This window comes from Setaria italica, chromosome I (genome assembly GCF_000263155.2).
Source record: "Setaria italica strain Yugu1 chromosome I, Setaria_italica_v2.0, whole genome shotgun sequence".
Taxonomy (NCBI): Eukaryota; Viridiplantae; Streptophyta; class Magnoliopsida; order Poales; family Poaceae; genus Setaria; species Setaria italica.
The window spans coordinates 28,376,179-28,393,839 of NC_028450.1; the positions used below are offsets into that span (position 1 = coordinate 28,376,179).

General features: G+C 44.4%; 3 protein-coding genes across 4 annotated transcripts; 1 reads left to right on the forward strand and 2 right to left on the reverse strand.

Annotated features, from left to right (window-relative positions):
- Positions 1–3,243: 3,243 nt before the first annotated feature.
- LOC101758288 (cryptochrome-1) lies at positions 3,244–7,232 on the forward strand. Of its 2 annotated transcripts, none has more exons than XM_004952797.4 (5): positions 3,244–4,078; positions 4,650–4,865; positions 4,969–5,675; positions 5,766–6,600; positions 6,798–7,232. In XM_004952797.4, exons 1-4 carry the CDS (start codon positions 3,727–3,729, stop codon positions 6,585–6,587), a joined length of 2,097 nt encoding a protein of 698 aa, XP_004952854.1. In that variant the 5' UTR covers positions 3,244–3,726; the 3' UTR covers positions 6,588–6,600; positions 6,798–7,232. The 2 variants fall into 2 exon arrangements, with proteins under 2 accessions (XP_004952854.1, XP_004952853.1); XM_004952796.3 differs by having other exon boundaries at positions 3,245–4,078; positions 5,766–6,583.
- A 680-nt stretch (positions 7,233–7,912) lies between these two features.
- Positions 7,913–12,217, reverse strand: LOC101758968 (CMP-sialic acid transporter 5). Its single transcript, XM_004952798.3, has 7 exons — positions 11,738–12,217; positions 10,978–11,026; positions 10,664–10,890; positions 9,724–9,922; positions 9,506–9,649; positions 8,485–8,559; positions 7,913–8,399 (listed from the first exon to the last, which is right to left on the reverse strand). The coding sequence occupies exons 1-7, from the start codon at positions 11,857–11,859 to the stop codon at positions 8,238–8,240; spliced, it is 978 nt and encodes a 325-aa protein (XP_004952855.1). The 5' UTR covers positions 11,860–12,217; the 3' UTR covers positions 7,913–8,237.
- A 162-nt stretch (positions 12,218–12,379) lies between these two features.
- Positions 12,380–17,422, reverse strand: LOC101759367 (ubiquitin carboxyl-terminal hydrolase 4). Its single transcript, XM_004952799.3, has 6 exons — positions 17,001–17,422; positions 15,216–15,332; positions 14,549–14,647; positions 14,002–14,178; positions 13,607–13,788; positions 12,380–13,014 (listed from the first exon to the last, which is right to left on the reverse strand). The coding sequence occupies exons 1-6, from the start codon at positions 17,256–17,258 to the stop codon at positions 12,582–12,584; spliced, it is 1,266 nt and encodes a 421-aa protein (XP_004952856.1). The 5' UTR covers positions 17,259–17,422; the 3' UTR covers positions 12,380–12,581.
- Between the last annotated feature and the right edge of the window lie 239 nt (positions 17,423–17,661).

Below are 17,661 nucleotides of genomic sequence, written 5' to 3' on the forward strand. Positions count from 1 at the left end.
TCGCATTTTTCTGGATTCATTTCAGGATTTAACCGGCATTATTCTTTCAGTGGTAGGCGACGTGCCCGTCGACCACGAGGCGTGATGACTCCGTCAATCTCAAGGATTTGCCGGTGTGCGTGTTTGTGAGTGTCCGCGTCTGTACTGTACTAGATGATTCGAAAAAAAAATAAACAATCACCCCTCGTACATGTCATAAGTTGAGCGTATCTAAATTAGGTTGGTTATGTTTCTCGTGTCCAAACTTGAAATCACACCTCTCATGCATGTACAAGTACTTGAACTTTGTTACGCGTCAGATGCACGAATATCGCATCAAAATCCCACTATTATATTATGGGGCACACTATAACTATCCCACACGCAACCTCCCCGTCTTCTTGCATGCAAAAGTTCCAAAAGTCCAAGCTAACTTATATCACTTCTTTTTTGCATGTAGAAACTACACTCGAAATAGACGCCCGAACAACAACTATTTCAACAGTCCTAGCTCATGTGGATTAGACTTCGGACTATAACCAAACTCTATCCATCCTTTTTTTCCCTTTGACTTTTAGCTCATGCATGGCATCCTAAACAACCATTGTTTTGCTTTTGAAAAGATACATCTTCAAGTACGTTTAATTTCATTTTTGTCATGCGGTTTCGATGCATAAACATAGCACATCCAAAATCTCCGCTACATGGTATATTCCTGGGAGGAGCTAGACTACACACATATATGGTTTCGCAAAAAAAAAAAGACTATACATATATAGGTAAAGGTAGAGCACACGTAACCCATCATTTTTTGCTGTAAAGTTCTAAAATGTCCACAGCTAGCTACAGTATACCGAAACAGCTAGCCGGCGCTGCAACTTCTTCTTCTCGCTCTGGAGCCGGATGGATGAGTCGCGAAGTGGATCGCTGGAATCGTCTTGTTCCCGCACAGATTAAAATCATAATAAGCCCTCCCGATCGACGGCGACAGAGCGAAACAGATCGATGCTCAATGTGTCAAGCGCGCCGGGTCTCTCTCTCTCTCACGACAGGACAGCAACGACGACAAAGAGCAGCAAGAAGGCAACACATGTGGTAAACCCTTCCTAGTACCGGCGCTAGCTAGCAAATGCATGCGATGGGGAGCTATGCTGACTCGTAAATCTTATCTCCTTTGGTCGATGGACGACGTTGCCAGCACATAATAATGCTCTCCCGATGCAAAGATATATACGATTCCAATTAACCGGGCCAAGTTGTCGGTAAAAGCAAGCAACCCGAATCGTACGAGCGTTTGACCGCCTGCTCGCTACTTGGAGGAGCTGATCGATCAGTGCTAGCTAGTGGCCGATCCCCAAGCGGCCGTTCTTTTAGCAGCAGCCGGTGGTGCGGTAGCGTACCGCACGGTCGCCCTCGTTCCCGGCAGGATTTTTCTCACCGGCGCAAGTGCGTGCGACCTGCTATGTGCAGGTGCAAAAAATAAAAAATAAAAAACGGAGCAGTAATTAAATGATGATACTATGCTGATAGTAACATCTACTTCCTCCGTCTCAAATTATAGGACGTTTTGTTTTTCCTAGACACAGAGTATATCTAAGTGTATCTATGAATTAAAAAAGATAAAATGGTTTATAATTTGGAACGAAGGAAGTAGCCAAGTACTGCAACCTATGTTTGGCTCCATGTGCGAGCCACGAAGATCGACGAAAACCAATTGAGCAAGCTCAACTGCGTCGTGGGTCGTTAGATGTAAACAGGTGGGTCGAAGCTAGCTGGATGAACGGAATACCTTATAGTCCCACTGATGTACATGTGGGTTTAAAAATGCTTGTAGATATTGATCAACGTACCAACATGGCATTTATAGCATAAGTGAGGCACTAGCTAGATGCTTAAAATAACCTACTAGGCGATTCCGGCTGCGGCCGTTGGTTTGCAGCCCAGCTGAACGGCTGCACGCACAAGTAGCAGAGCTGCTGCTAGGTAAAGCATCCTCTTTTCCGTTGAACCATCCCCAGGCGCAAGTCATGCAGGCGGCAGGGGCCAGAGAGCTCCTGTAGCGGCTACTGGCTGCGTGCAGCGGCTGCAGCCATTTGTTGCCAAGCAGGCCCTTGTCCTCGGCAACTACCTCCATGCAGGGCCGGGGTTCGACTCTCGACATTATTAACCGCGCGTACCGACCCTAGCTGTTGAAAAAAAGGAATCCAGTAGAAACGTGTAAATTTAAAATTTGAATTTGAAATCATAGGGTCACGATCAATTTCTTATTTTTCTCAACCAAACTGAAACATTTATGTAAGCTAACGGATTCTAGTTGCAGCCATTGTTACACATAGATGATGCATCATCCATTTCTATTTCAACGGGCATGGACTATATACCTATGTATTTATACAAGTATGCAAGTTTGTATGGCGTATATAATAGTCCTTTTGGACTACTAATGTGTTGGGATTTCCTTTTCGTCATTTGTGCTACCTACGTGTTGACTTTCTTTGCAATCCTGCAATCAGCGAGTAAATTTTGCCCACTCACCACACACTAATTGAACCAAAATTTGGAGGATGAATTTAATAGAATTTCCACCACTAATCAACCAAAGTTACAGATGCGGCCCTTGGATATGTATCCATACCTTTTCACTTTTCAAATCCTTGCCTCCATATGTGTATTGTGTACAACTGTTACTAGAATTTAACTTGGGTGATTAGTTTTTCTTTTTAACAAACAGCCACGGGAGCTGTGTACTATAAGGAAAAAAAAGAGTTAAATCCAGACTCACAGTACACGGACAACGGAATTAAGCACCAAAATGGCTACATTATTATCATAACAATTTTTGAAGAGTTTAGCTAGTAGCCTAGTACTATAACCTTACAGTGCGGTGCGACTGGTGAAGTTTACACCATCAACTCTTTCCCACTCCGAACTAATGAGGCGCACCTAGTCACCTTCCGCCAAAATGAAAATAAAAAAACCATTACGGCTATGACTATGAATAATAAAAATCGTGTAGCATGTCCTCTGCTGCCTATGGCAAAATGGGTGACCGGAGGATTATTAAATTATTAATAAACATGCCTTTGGTGAAACGGGCTAATCAGTAGGCGCTAGTAGAAGAAAAGTTCTGGGCGCCAACAAGGCCCCACGTGCCAGTGGCCAGGTAAGAATTCCACGGGAATCTAGCAACCCTGGTTTCTTTTCTCACACAAAAGGAGGGAAACAAAAATGGGGAGGGAATATTATTATAGGAGATGGGAGAGGCCAAGCGCAGGGGAGCGCGAGGAGATAAATGGTCTAGAGGAAAAGGCGAGAACAAATCCAAACCAACCAATCCCAATATCCACAGGCCACCCTCTCCATTGGACCACACCTCGCCTCTCCCCCAACCAAGACTCACGAGCCCCGGCCAATCTCTCTGCAACATCGGCGCCATCATCGATTCTCAGAAGGAAAAAAAATACTCTGGTTTTTTTTTAATCTGAGAAAAGAGGAGGAGATTGGTCAGATTACTCAATCTTCACTGCAACTGGAGGCTCTCTGAAGAAAAGAGGCCAATCCAGTCCAGCTTTTCCACAGTTCCTGGAAATCCTCACTCACCGCGAGAAGCTCATCATAGCGGAGGGCCAGGAGCTTGTTCTTGGCTGCTCCACAGGTTCTTGAGCTGCTGCCGATCTTCTTGGCCGGGAGCCAGTAACTGATTACTATCTTGGGGGATTCTTGGCGAGCCGTGCCGGATTGGGCGCCATGTCAGCGTCGCAGTCGTCGATGAGCGGCGCCGGGGAGGCGGGGGTGCGGACGTTGGTGTGGTTCAGGCGGGACCTGCGGGTGGAGGACAACCCGGCGCTGGCGGCGGCCGCGCGGAAGGCCGGGGAGGTGGTGCCTGCCTACGTGTGGGCGCCGGAGGAGGACGGGGCCTACTACCCCGGCAGGGTGTCCCGGTGGTGGCTCAGCCAGAGCCTCAAGCACCTGGACGCCTCGCTCCGCCGGCTCGGGGCCAGCCGCCTCGTCACCCGTCGCTCCGACGACGCAGTCGTCGCTCTGCTCGACCTCGTCCGCAGCACCGGCGCCACGCACCTCTTCTTCAACCACCTCTACGGTTCGACCCCTCCCTCTCACTCTGGAGTCTGGATGTTGTTGCTACGTCTTGCTGCCTGTTGCTGCTGTTCTTGCAACAAGAGAATATGCGAATTTCACCTTGAGTTCGTGTCATAGTTGATTTTTATCTGGGTTTTCTAGCCTTGCTCTGTTCTGGTTGAAGCCATGAGAGAGATCCAGCCCTTCATGATCCAAATAGTAAAACCGAGGGGGGTTTGTTTTTTCCTTTTAAGAGGATCTTTCCATGAACAGTATGGCCTTGTGTCTGCCATTAATGGATATTTCATACCTTAATTCCCTTACTCCACACGCCAACCAACTCCAAGCTTAGCATCCTGCCTTACAAACTTTGCCATCAAAAACACTGGCTGAACACCTGGTCGCCGTCCCCTTCTTTAATTCCAAAAAGTCCTTGCACCCAGCCACTGGTACTCACCAACCTGCTTCTTTTCTTCGTTGAGTTTTTCTCCCAAGAACCGTCATCAAAAGTTTTTAGCACCTTATCATCTGGGCCGGCTGACACGAATGGCCTGCCCTTGCTCACCGATCGTTGTCTCGTGCCTGCCGTGCAGACCCACTGTCGCTGGTCCGGGACCACCGCGTGAAGGAGCTGCTTACGGCCGAGGGCATCACCGTGCAGTCCTTCAACTCCGACCTTCTGTACGAGCCGTGGGAGGTCCTCGACGACGACGGCTGCCCCTTTACCATGTTCGCACCCTTTTGGAACAGGTGCCTGTGCATGCCCGACCCTGCAGCGCCACTGCTGCCGCCCAAGAGGATCAATTCAGGTATTGAAATGCTTCACCTGCAGAGTTCTAATGGTGATAATGTAATGGTTCTTGGAGATCAATCACTGATGTGAAAAAATGCTGTCTGTGTTGAGCTCTACAGGTGACTTGTCGAGGTGCCCATCCGACGAGCTGATATTTGAAGACGAGTCCGAAAGGGGAAGCAATGCGCTGCTGGCACGGGCATGGTCACCGGGGTGGCAGAATGCTGACAAGGCGCTTACTGCCTTCCTCAATGGCCCATTGATCGACTACTCTATGAATCACAAGAAGGCTGACAGCGCGAGCACATCCCTGCTGTCCCCATACCTGCACTTCGGTGAGCTCAGCGTCCGCAAGGTCTTCCATCAGGTCCGGATGAAGCAGCTGATGTGGAGCAACGAAGGCAACCACGCTGGCGAGGAGAGCTGCACTCTGTTCCTCCGCTCCATCGGCCTGCGGGAGTACTCAAGGTACCTCACCTTCAATCACCCCTGCAGCCATGAGAAGCCGCTCCTGTCGCACCTCAGGTTCTTCCCTTGGGTCGTCAACGAGGTATACTTCAAGGTTTGGAGGCAGGGGAGAACTGGCTACCCTCTTGTCGACGCTGGCATGAGGGAGCTCTGGGCAACTGGGTGGCTGCACGATCGCATACGTGTGGTGGTCTCGAGTTTTTTTGTCAAGGTGCTCCAGTTGCCATGGCGCTGGGGGATGAAGTATTTCTGGGACACCTTGCTGGATGCTGACCTCGAGAGTGACGCGCTAGGTTGGCAGTACATTTCCGGGTCCCTCCCTGATGGCCGCGAGCTTGACCGCATCGACAACCCTCAGGTACTTGAGCTCTTTCATTTGATGAGATCTTTTGATGGGTAAAGCAGCATGATGATGAATTGTATAAGCTGAATTTTGCAATGCTTTCAGTTTGAAGGGTACAAGTTTGACCCACATGGGGAGTATGTCCGGCGATGGCTACCAGAGCTGGCGAGGTTGCCAACGGAATGGATACACCACCCCTGGGATGCACCTGAGTCTGTGCTTCAAGCTGCGGGAGTTGAGCTAGGCTCCAACTATCCTCGCCCCATTGTTGAGTTAGATGCAGCCAATTCCAGGTTACAGGATGCCCTGTCAGAAATGTGGGAGCTTGAGGCGGCCTCTCGGGCTGCGATGGAAAATGGAATGGAAGAAGGCCTTGGCGACTCCTCGGATGTGCCACCAATCGCCTTCCCTCAAGAATTACAGATGGAAGTGGACCGACAACCGGTCCGACATGCTACCCAGACACCGATGATGGCTGGTCGGAGACGAGAAGATCAGATGGTGCCTAGCATGACTTCTTCATTCATTAGAGCTGAAACAGAACTCACTGCGGATTTTGGCAACATCAGTGAGGACAGTAGGCCGGAGGTGCCATCAAACATGCATTTGCAGCCTCGGACGGAGAGGGAAGAAACGGTTGACGGTGGCACTGCCAATGCTGTCAGGATGAATGGCAATCATCAGCAGCATAACTTTCAGAACAACACACACCGGGTGCTAGGTGTTGCTCCATCGGTTTCAGAGGCATCGAGCAGCTGGACGGGCAGAGAAGGTGGAGTGGTACCGGTCTGGTCACCACCGGCAGCTTCAGGACATTCTGATCCTTATGCTGCTGATGAGGCTGACATTTCCAGTAGGAATTATTTGGACAGGCACCCGCAATCACATACGATGATGAACTGGAGTCAACTCTCTCAGTCATTGTGAGTTCAGATGCACGGTAACTTATTTTCACAGAAAACTGCATTCTGTCCTATATTGAAAATTGCAGCTTACAGCTTCAGAGTAGTTGTGTGAAGTGTAAACTCATTGTTAAACTGATAATTAACTAGAATTTGGTGTGTAGTAGCTGAGTAGAACATTCCAAATGCCTACTAACGATCTGTTTTTTTTTCCTCTATGAATCTCGAAATGCAGGACAACAGGGTGGGAAGTGGATAATTGACGCCGTGTGTCCGCCTGTCCAGATTTAATTGGTTAGGAGTTCTGAAGAGAGAATTACATATGTAAATTATCACATTTTGTGCATCTCTAGTCTTGGTGTGCATGCAAGTCATCAGTCATGCAGCTTCCTGGATGCAATAATGGTTATGTGAAGCTAGTACTATAGAACTTTGTGGTATAGGTTGCTAGTTGTCCACAAGATCTGTATTATTCATCAGATAAGAGTTATTCTAGCATCAGGTTCATTTTCTATCTGGTTATTGTAGTCATCACAGAGGCATGTTCTCAGTTTGGTAGATGTAGATTTTACCTGCTATTGTGAAGGGAACACCCTGAGGTAAAATGTGATGGTGTCACACCGACCATATCTGCTTCTTCTTTGCCTCAATAAAGAAGTTGGCTGAAACCTTTCACCATGTACACTGGGGAAACAATCAGGTGATCTGAAAGACAGACAGGTGACAATTTAGGATGGCAGCCAATGAGATTTATAAGAAGTATAACAAAAGTAATCTAACCAGCCTTGCGCATCCGATGAGAAGCTGAAAACAGCAAGATACTACCTCAAGATACTACCTCTGTATCAAAATATTTGTCGCTATTGATTTTTTCTCGTGACATTTGACCATTCGTTCTATTCAGAAAAATATGCAAGTATTATTAGTTTTGTTTGCCACTTACTTTACCATCAAAGGTATTATAAGCTTGACTTATCTTTTCATATATTTACAATAAATTTTTGAATAAGACGAATGGTCAAACGTCATGAGGAAAAGTCAACAGCGACAAATATTTTAATACAGAGGGAGTATGTTACTGGAGATAACACGGATAGTTAATAAATCAGATCGCAACCACCCTACCATTAGCTGGGACCACTGCACTTCTTGCACATGTCAATTTGCCCTGGCACAGTGGGAACCATAGCATGGGCATGACAATTGACAAGCAAACAATCTGGATTGGATTAGGCAGGGGACATGAAACCCCATAATGAAATAATTGATTTTTTAAAACTTGTTTGCTAGAATCAACACAAATACAGAAGATACACTTCTTCAAGTTCAAATAATCTAAATGACAATATGTGAAGATAGGCTGGGTTCCTCGTGCTGTGAAAATATAGATAGCTGTATATGTAAACACTTCATTAATATAAAACCACCCTTGAGAAGCAAGTTACATGCAAGCTAAATATCAACTGTCTGCTGAAATTGATTCCAGGCTAGCGCCCTACTAGTTTAATTCTATACAAATCAGTAGATAAATGATACATAGCTCCATGAATAGACAACTCTTCAAGAGTCACAGTTGACCCACTTGACAGTGCAAATTCCATACACTTGTGGATGAAAATGAGGTTAGCGTTGCGTCCCGCTGATGGAAACTTTCCCTTCTCGACAAGTATGCTTATCAATCTTTCTTCTTCCTATCAGCATATGGATACTTCTGGTAAATGAATATGCTTGTCATGACAAGTGGTAGTGCCATCAGGCAGTAGTGTGATGGCGGCTTCCCATCAAATATAAATTGTAGCAGTGCAGTTACAAGGAGGGCTGATACTATAACAAAACCCTGAAAAGTAAACAGGTCAGTCAAGTTCCCAGATGTAAGTGAAAGCAATGGTTGTGTTCCATTTAGTGTCAGTTTAGGCAGTTACCTTTCTAACACCACCCGCGTAAGTTGTGACAAGACCAACAAGAATTCCACCCACAGCATTCATTAAGACCGGTACCTGAGGTACAGAATGATGTTTAGGGTCCCAAATATCAATGAAGATCTATTGCAGCTTTGCTTCCATCTGTGTGGGGTATGTTACAGATGTACTTTTCAGTCAATTCAAGATTTAAATCAGTGCCTTCAAAAGATTGCCACTAAATGGAACCATAAAGAGAAACAAGCTTATTTTGATAATTTGGCCCTTGAAAGAAACGGTAAACTTGCATTAAAAATAGCGAAGCAACATCTTAGGTTGATCCAGGAAGATCAATATTTACCTATTTGGCTATTTCAGACAAATCTAACAACGGATGCAAACATCAAGATTGAAAAGAACTTTGTTAATAATTATTAAGGTTAAAATGGCAGGGGTGCACTGACAGGTGTCTCATCCACGAACCATCCGTTGAAAATTCGAATGTTTAGATTAGCTGCTACCCTAGTATGTTGCTGTGTTACCTTAACAACTCATTGATGTTCTAGATTAACAAAAAATATAGTATTTTCCAGATTCAATTGCTGTATACAACTGCTAATTATTCTTAAAGGCCAATTTCCAGCCCAAGTACTGTACTATGGCACCATTATGACACAAAGCAGAAGATCAGAATCCCTCGTAGGTCCAAATTGGTATTTTTTCAGTATTCCAGTCATATTGATAATAGCTTGTTTCCAAAAAGGCAAAACAACTTTGCAGTGGTTGAGCTTAGTACTGATTAGAAGGCATGATGCACATGATGCAGGCAAGGCTGTACTGATTACTGAATCCAAGTGATTTGACAGCTGCATCACATTATGGCATCCAATGTGATATTACATTTTAGCCATCCCAGTTGATTTATTCTCTGAAACTAGATTTTACAGCTACAACTTCATGATTTTTGAGGGCACACAACTTGGTTATGACCAGGGCTTTACCCAACAGTGAGAGGAGAAAAAAGGGAATAGCAGAGAGTACTCACCGTGGTCCACAAAGTCCATTCGTGGAAAAAACCATATTTCCTGATGGCTTCTCCATCTGGTGATCGATAGGTGCTTGCTAACAAGCACAGGCTTCCAATAAAGGACATCTCTATAGTCATCATATAAGACGTATGCTTTTTAACCTGCACTATTATGGAATATGTTAGCAGTGACCTAAGTTGTATCCTGGAAAATAAACATGGTAAGTAAGTTCAACCTGGGATGCCCACTGACACAGTGAAGAGGCCAACCCAGACAGCATTGATGCGACTGTAACAGGAATGATCCCGTAGAGCAAGACATAATCAGAGCTACCACCCTTTGAACCTTTGCTGCTACTCTCCCCGACACTTAGAAGAACAGCAGCACTAATTAAGAGGGTTAATGCTAAAATTTGCTTGGATGATTGCTTTTGCCTGCAAGATTTGCAAAACATAATCAAACTAATGATTGACAGCTTTACTTCAGAAAATTGTCCAGTCAGAGTTAACCACTTGATATGGCCAATGAAGCACAAAAATGCACAAGGTAGCAGTTCTAAATGAACACAAAAGAAGGTCCAAGTTTCATGTAGTAAGCACTGTAAATCCCAGCTCTAATTCCCAAGACAACCTACCCAGGAAATAGACCATCAAATTGACTGGTCCCCGATGTGCTAGTTCTATCTCAAGTGGAATTCAGGACGAAGCTCCATGCTAGGATTTTGTTCTCCATATCCACTAACCATGACTAGTTCTCCAAATCCTTGAGGTAACTTACAGGTAAAGAAAGTGGGTACATGAACTGAGGTGTTATTGACTTATTTCCCTTCATTTTCTGATGGTTCAGTTGAGCTAGGAAAGAATGTTTTGGCTGGTAAAATCATTAGTTTCGTGACTTCTTCAAAATATACGTAGTGGTCATGTGGGCTTCCGGATCATCAACCAATGTTCCAGTTCAACTCTAAAGCGACCAACAAGTTTTAGGTGTCTGTCTTTCCATGTTTTGGTCTCAACACAACATTCAAAGGATCAAATGTTCCCAAGTATTCAACAAATTAAGTAAGTTCAAAGTATAATTCTTGCACACATATTTGGGTACTTATTTTTTCATGAGATCTTCATTCTGAATATTTTCAAGATACTAAAATGCAAATAGGAGGTGTTAACAGGGCATACCCCAAAATAAGATATGTGAAAAATGCCGTCCATAAAAGCTTGGTCTGGTTAAGAATTGAGAAGGTCAAGGAATCCAAATTCTTGTATGATATTTGCAACAGACTATTCTGCAATGCATATATGGCAGCAGGCAGTCCAGACGCGGTCAATGATCCAGTGAGACTCCAGTTACTGAACTGTTTTTTCAGACCACCCTCTGCAATCAATAAAATGATTGCACAAATAACCTATACAGATGCAAAGAAAATCAGAAGCACCCAGGTGAAGAACATGTCATATTTTCATATTGAGCACAACAAAATCTAGTACCAGACCTTTGCTCCTTCAGTGGCAAGAACTAGTGAGGTCACTATAGTATCTTGGCTGCAGCAATGGAGAAGGGGTTTAGCACAGTCAAATAGTACTTGTTCTAAATTTATTTCATGACAGAAATAACTGAGGAAAGAATGCAAGCTCATAAATAACAGAAAACCTTACACCTCAAAAATTGTGAATGTGCGTTGCTGAACAATTGGCTTTTAACTCATACATTTTTCATGGGACAGTTAAGTTATTATCAAAGAATCGGTGTTGTGTCCATCCATTTCATCTACACATGGTTACATAAACCAACCTATCTGTGTGTACTGCTTAATCTGGAACAAGCAAATTTATTAGATATCTAATTTATTAACAAACACTGAGTCCCACTGGGGCATCATAACAGCCTAACCAGAATAAGCAGCATTCTAATCTGACCAAATGGATCGCCAATTTCCCCAGAACAGCTAAAAGGCCACGGCATATGTTCCTACGCCTCTACAATGTGGATGTTCACCAACTTGTCTCAGTTCCCACAAACGCTCCCCCGGGATCATGAAATGGTGACCAAGGTGAATTCGCTTGTAGTGCACTAGTGCTACTCCAAAATTGTACATGTCTCACTGTAAGGAAATCGAACCTTAAAACTGCCACCACAAGATGAGAGATTGCAGTATTTGCCACTAAATTCGCGTGCCTTTCGTTCCAAATCGAGTCGCCCTAGCCGGCGCAGCAAGGGACGGGTAAGGGGGTGGTGGGTAGGCGCTTGCTTACCGGACGAAGCGCTTGGATATGAGGGGCTGGGCGCCGTACTGCAGGGTGAGGAGCGTGAGGTAGAGCGCCACCTTGCGCCGGCTCGGCACCGCCGCCGCCGCCGGGGTGGACGACGAGCCCATCCGGTCTCCGCCGCGCTCGCTCACTTCCGATCAAGGCACCAAAATGCGCCCGACCGCCGGCGATCCGCCCCTGCTCTGTCCTTTCCTTACCGAGCCCGGGTTTACTCGTCTCTCCCTTGGTTTTGATTTTGATTCGATGCGGAAGCAGGGAGCAGAGAAGGGGACAGGATTACAGGGGAGAGGAGGATGAGGGCGACTTCGACGAGCACGCTGGCCAAGTCGCTCCCACGTCTCAGGAATTGCGCGTGCGCAAGTGGATTATTTAGAGCTCAGATTTGGATTCGGAAGGGATTCATAAACATGGTCTGAATGCAGAGAAAAATTTCGTAGGAAAAAATGTACTCCGGTTCTCATGGGTTTAACACAGCAGAGAGAAGGGACAACAATAGAAAGAGCTCTTTTTCAAAGGAAAGAAAGAAAGAAAGAGCTGGTTCCTGACACGAGGATAGGTGTAGCGTAGTCAAGAACAGTGAGCAATCTGATGTCAATTCAGAACAAATGCTGTGCCAAATTAAAACCCTCAAAACAAAATCAAATGGATTGCTCCTTTATAACAACTTCAATCTGAACTCCGAAGTCCAAACTAGCCTCTCATTTTTCGTGCTCAGGGGAAAAAAAACTTTACTTTTGTACACCAATGGACAGCAGCTTCACACTCTTTATCAATTTAAAGTTTGCTAAATCATATGTACACTAAACCACACAAGATCCAATGCCTAAGGTCACACGCTACCCTCAGGAGGGTCGGCCTTCTCGTCACAATTCCCACCAACGCGCTCGTAGAACAAGATGTAGCCATGATCCGTGTTGCCAGAATATTCACGAGAAGAGCCGTAGAACGTCTGCAGGGTGGACTCAGGGATCATCTCTACATTGTCATCATCGAAGGACAGCCAGTGGTCGTGACTCTTGATCTTGGCTACGTAGTGTCCCTGGTTTGGGCCGCTACCCAGATGCACCACCACGGCAAAGAGGGAGTACTCGCAGTCAGCATCATCAGAGTTGCTGCTGAGCTTCAGCTCCAAGGGGTAAACCACCCGATAAGACAGCTTCTTGTGCCGGTTAAGCTGCTCGATGAACTTGAAGCGCTTTAGGTGGATCACCAATATTTGCGGCACCTTTTTAATCTTCATTCTCTTCTCTGCTTCTTGCAAACTGAATCAGAAACCAAAAGTTTGAATTCAGTACTTGTCACAGGGAAATCAAAGCTAAGTGCATAGTTCTTCCTTCCCACATGACCACATGGTAATCCCCAAAGCATGTTTCCACCTCATCTACCTAGGCGGAGGTTAATGAATAATGATCCTAGTTGAATCTGGAAACTCTAATCTCCTAATGAGAAATGGGTGCACAAACTTAGTGTCACTTGTACTCCAATGCAATCTTTACATGTAGTCTGTTGTGATCCCTGTAACAGAACAAATTCTGAAATGGGTTCAATGCCAAATTAGTTAAATATTGGGATGTGGAGAAGAAAAGGTGTTGTGAAAAGAAGACTGGGGGAGGGGGTGCAGTTGTTGCATCGTAACAATCTAGGAGTGAGAAAAGCTGCTTACTTGTTTCAGCTTGGGAAACATAGTAGCAGTTTGGATCTGTTTTCTAAACTATCTGGATTTAAGTAGTTGAAACTTAATGAACAGAAACACAAGGATTGAACATATCAGCAAGCAAACGAACCAAGGGCTCCACACTGTCACAACAAAGAGACAGAACATTATGATATCAAAATGGCATCTAGCTCTGTTACCTGCAGCACTTATCACAGAAGAACTTGTCATCCGCATTTAAAGTCTCAGTGGAAAAGAAATTCTTCAGGCAGCTTGTGAGTGAACTATTCTGTTCAATGTCAACACTCAAGTCAAAAAATGTCTCATCCTTTGCAGTGACTGTCTCACACATTAGGCATCTGGTTTCATTGGTCAAAGTACCCTGCAAAGAGAAAGGGTAACTGTGCACAAAATCCTTAGAAGAAAAAGAGAGTGCGTGTCTTTTACAGTAAAGAAGAAGAATGCCACCCAGATTCAAGTTGAAGGGACACCCAAACCTGGGTGGTAACTGGTAAGTGTAAACACACCTTTTTCTAACCGAGCTAGGCTCAATTCCTTAATAGATGAAAAATAATCGACATTTAGTTTTAGTTACCTGAAAATTCTTATGTACCCATGTAACCAGTGGCTCTTTTCTGACTCCATTCACAGCTGCCCCATTTGAGACCTTTTCAGGAGATGTGGTCTCGGGAGAAACCTTCGCAGACCTAGTCTCTTTTTCCAGGATATCAACAATTTCATTCAGTAGGAAATTCAAAAATTCGTGGGCATCCTACAAAGCAGAACAGAAAAGATATGTTACTTCTGGAAGGTTGACTCTTTTATCTCATCAAAATATAAGAAAATAGAATGGAAAGAGAAGCGTTATTTTTAAACATTTTCATTTTTCCTGAAGGTGACAAAGGGACAGAAATTTAGCCGACTCCAAAAGTCAGATGAATGAAAGGAGAGAGTTTCTTCCTAAGATTCATGTATTGTGCAACAAAAGAGATGCAGGTCATACAAATAGCTAAGGCAGAGCTTGCATTACTAAATCATACTTGATAAATGCCCGAGGCAGGAATAAGATAATCAGGTTAAGTTTATAATCTGCTAATGCGATTGCCCTGATGTGGTACCACTATTAAACATCTGCAAGTTACCTGATGCATGTAACCGCGAAAATATTCGTTCAGTTTCCTAACCATTTGAATGAAACGTTTTGGAGCGATAACACCAGTTTTTTTCTTTGATGCACTTATCTGCAAAAAATATAAAACATTATCATTTGAAGAACAACAGTCTGCACTCTGCAGTATGTTTCTTGTCACATGGGAAAACCCATGAAGTACCAATCTGTCACAATCATGCTCATGGAAACCTCTTGCTTCAATTGTAGGTCGCAATGTTACCAAATGTTCAGGTGTTCTAAAGTAATCAGTAATAGAAAAAAAATGTAATGTAGCTTCCAGATGAGCTATAAAATGAGTTAGGCGAAACAATACAGAATCATCAACAAGCAGTGCACAGAGCCAAGATAATGCAAACAACTATATAATAATCAATTTGTACATACTATGCAATTAGTGCCAATCATTTCTTGGAAATTGCAAGAAATCACGAGGTTAATGATATGTGTCTCGTAAAACACTACATCACTCTATGATGCATGAAAAACAGCAATATACTGCATAGAATATTTTCTAGGTCCAAAGGAAAATGAAGTTACCCAGAAGGCCAGAACCATTCTTATTAGTATATCAATTCATTTCATAAGCAGAAATAAGACAAAGTGGAATACCAACTGAATGGGAGGTTATATTTCTTCACCTGTGAAAAAAGATCTGCTAGGCAGGTCAACAAATTTTCTTCAGCATCTTCAACATTTCTGCTCTTGGCATAGTATTCCAGTAACTGCTCCCTGAACGGAGTGCAATAATAAAGTGCCTGAAAAAAGGGTATAATTTTGTAATCCCCATCAGTGATGCACCCTAAAATGTGGCACCATGTGATAACGAATTCTAGTAGTTCTAGTAAGCATTGGTAAATAATCAGTGCTTCGGACGCGTGCTAGTCTAAACCAAATGGCGAAAACATTGTATGAATACTAATGCTTTGAAAGATAAAATAGATAAAACTTCTTTTGGTAACAGTTTTTTTAGCTTTATAAGCTAACACTGCCCGGAGAATACTGAAGGCCATCAACAATGGTCTGCCGCAGGTTAACAACAGAAGGTCTGCATGCTGCCAAACAGCCAATACAGGAACAGTCAACCATCGCTTGCTGCATTATATTTTGCTTCTTTAAACTGCATTCATATGACACCATTTTTCCTGGGTTAAAACATTAAACAGCACCAATCGTATTCCTGAGTGTTCTACACTAATCCACAAAAATTGAACATCTAACAAGCATGTGATCTGACAAACAATGGCTTGCTGCGTCATTTCAAAACATGGGGAAGAGAACTAAGTTCATATCGATTCATTGATCGATATGTCAAATCAAATAGCAGCAACATGTATGATAATGTGGTGGACCATGAAAAATTAACTGCAGCATTCATCCACTTTGATTTTTTGGAACGAGGGATTAAAAACTAACTGCATCTGCAACTTAAAGGAATACCTGTTGGTAACATTTATAACTCCACATGAATAACAAACTATTGCACCTATGATACCAAAACACCTTGGATTCAATGCATTGTATATTTGCATCAAACTGCAGTACCTCTTCATGCATATGGCATACCCATGGCTATCCATAAGGATAACTAAGCAGGACTTAATTGCAATAGATGTTACTTATTAGTAATAATCCCATTGCTCCCCTAATCCAAATGCCATTAGTTCCCACTTCCATATAGCAAGCATCCCAGTCTTCTAGAACCATAAACCTTAGCAATGCATCAGGAATATTAAAGACACTTGAATTACATCTTAATAAGATATCAGTGCACAATAAACATTTATTTTGGCATGTCCAATATCCCATCTTAACACCTTATCAGTTCCAGATTCCATGGTACCATGGGATGAGATCCATGTTATCAAAGAAAGAATGCATTCATGCATGAATAAGGATCCTAAACTGCAGTTGTACTTAAAGGCAAGGCCACGAATTTAATGACAGTTGTTCTGTTGTTGTGAAATGCCCCTGCACAGAAATTTGTGAGCCATATAAAGAAACCACCAATTGGATTAAGGAATGAATTACAAATACAACGAATCAAGAATACGACTGGACATGTCAATCACCACGTTATCCTGTTATCCAAAATCCTATCATGGGATAAACACAAACATATTGATTGGAGTCGCCCATGCTCCCATGCACCTAAACGAATTCAAATCCACTTACTGGTCACCTACATGCCTACACCGCACCACCTAGAACAAACAGAATGTGTGACGCCTACCTCAAAGGCTGAAACGAAGCCACCCTAACGGTTTCTAAAGCAACGGCCTAACCAAAATTTCACCAGAATTCCAATCATAACTGAACCGATTGCGACGGAGCACGCTGCGAACGGGTCAACGCGCCCACTAGCGCGCTCCGCGCGATCACAAACGGAGCTCTGGGGGAAAAAAATTGGGGGGCAGTCACCTCACCTGGAGGACGCTGTTGCAGTAGCAGGTGTTGCCGAAGTTCTCGAGGCCGAAGTAGCGCTCGCCCTCGGGGAACTGGTCGCCGAAGGCCCGCTCGAGCTTGGAGAGGCCGGAGCCCATGACCGCCCACCGGTCCCACCACCCGGAGGCGGCGCTGGCGAGGGACCGGAGCCCCGACCCGGCAGCGGAGCCGGAGCGGTGCTTGTCCGCGGCCGCCGGCGGGGAAGCCTCCGCCGTGGGCGATCGCGCCGTCTTCGCCATGCTAGGGTTCCGGCGGCTCGGCCAACGCGCGTCGCGGCGGCAGAAGGCGGCGGAGGAGGTCAGGAGGAGGCGTCTGACTATGCGAAAGGCAGGAGGGGTGGAGGGATCGAGACGGAGGCGGTGGGAAGGAGGGAGCGCGAGCAATCGAGCATGTCACTACTGTCACGATGCCTGTTAAGAAAAATGGTTTTATGACTTCATTATCCCTTTTTTTCTTTTTTTCTTTTCTGATGAGAAGGTTGCTTCTCCGTGTGTATCCAAATTTGACTTTGCTATTGAGCCATATCACATTTGATATATCTATCGCTCATAAAAGTATTATAAAACCTAGGAATTGGTATTTTCGGAGTCGGAAAAGCGGGAATTTGGAGCTTAGGCGAGGAGTTTCGTATGAATTTCCTCC

Bases quoted from the DNA above. Each gene is read 5' to 3' on its own strand.
- LOC101758288 (XM_004952796.3), top strand. From the start codon at position 3,727: ATGTCAGCGTCGCAGTCGTCGATGAGCGGCGCCGGGGAGGCGGGGGTG. The intron at 4,079-4,649 runs GTTCGACCCCTC...CCTGCCGTGCAG, and splicing joins CTTCTTCAACCACCTCTACG to ACCCACTGTCGCTGGTCCGG. The intron at 4,866-4,968 runs GTATTGAAATGC...TGAGCTCTACAG, and splicing joins GCCCAAGAGGATCAATTCAG to GTGACTTGTCGAGGTGCCCA.
- LOC101758968 (XM_004952798.3), bottom strand. From the start codon at position 11,859: ATGGGCTCGTCGTCCACCCCGGCGGCGGCGGCGGTGCCGAGCCGGCGC. The intron at 10,891-10,977 runs GTCTGGTACTAG...GCATCTGTATAG, and splicing joins TTGCCACTGAAGGAGCAAAG to GTTATTTGTGCAATCATTTT. The intron at 9,650-9,723 runs GTTGAACTTACT...ATAATAGTGCAG, and splicing joins TGTGTCAGTGGGCATCCCAG to GTTAAAAAGCATACGTCTTA.
- LOC101759367 (XM_004952799.3), bottom strand. From the start codon at position 17,258: ATGGCGAAGACGGCGCGATCGCCCACGGCGGAGGCTTCCCCGCCGGCG. The intron at 13,789-14,001 runs GTAACTAAAACT...TTCTCTTTGCAG, and splicing joins GGGTACATAAGAATTTTCAG to GGTACTTTGACCAATGAAAC. The intron at 13,015-13,606 runs GTAACAGAGCTA...TTTCTGATTCAG, and splicing joins TTCTGTGATAAGTGCTGCAG to TTTGCAAGAAGCAGAGAAGA.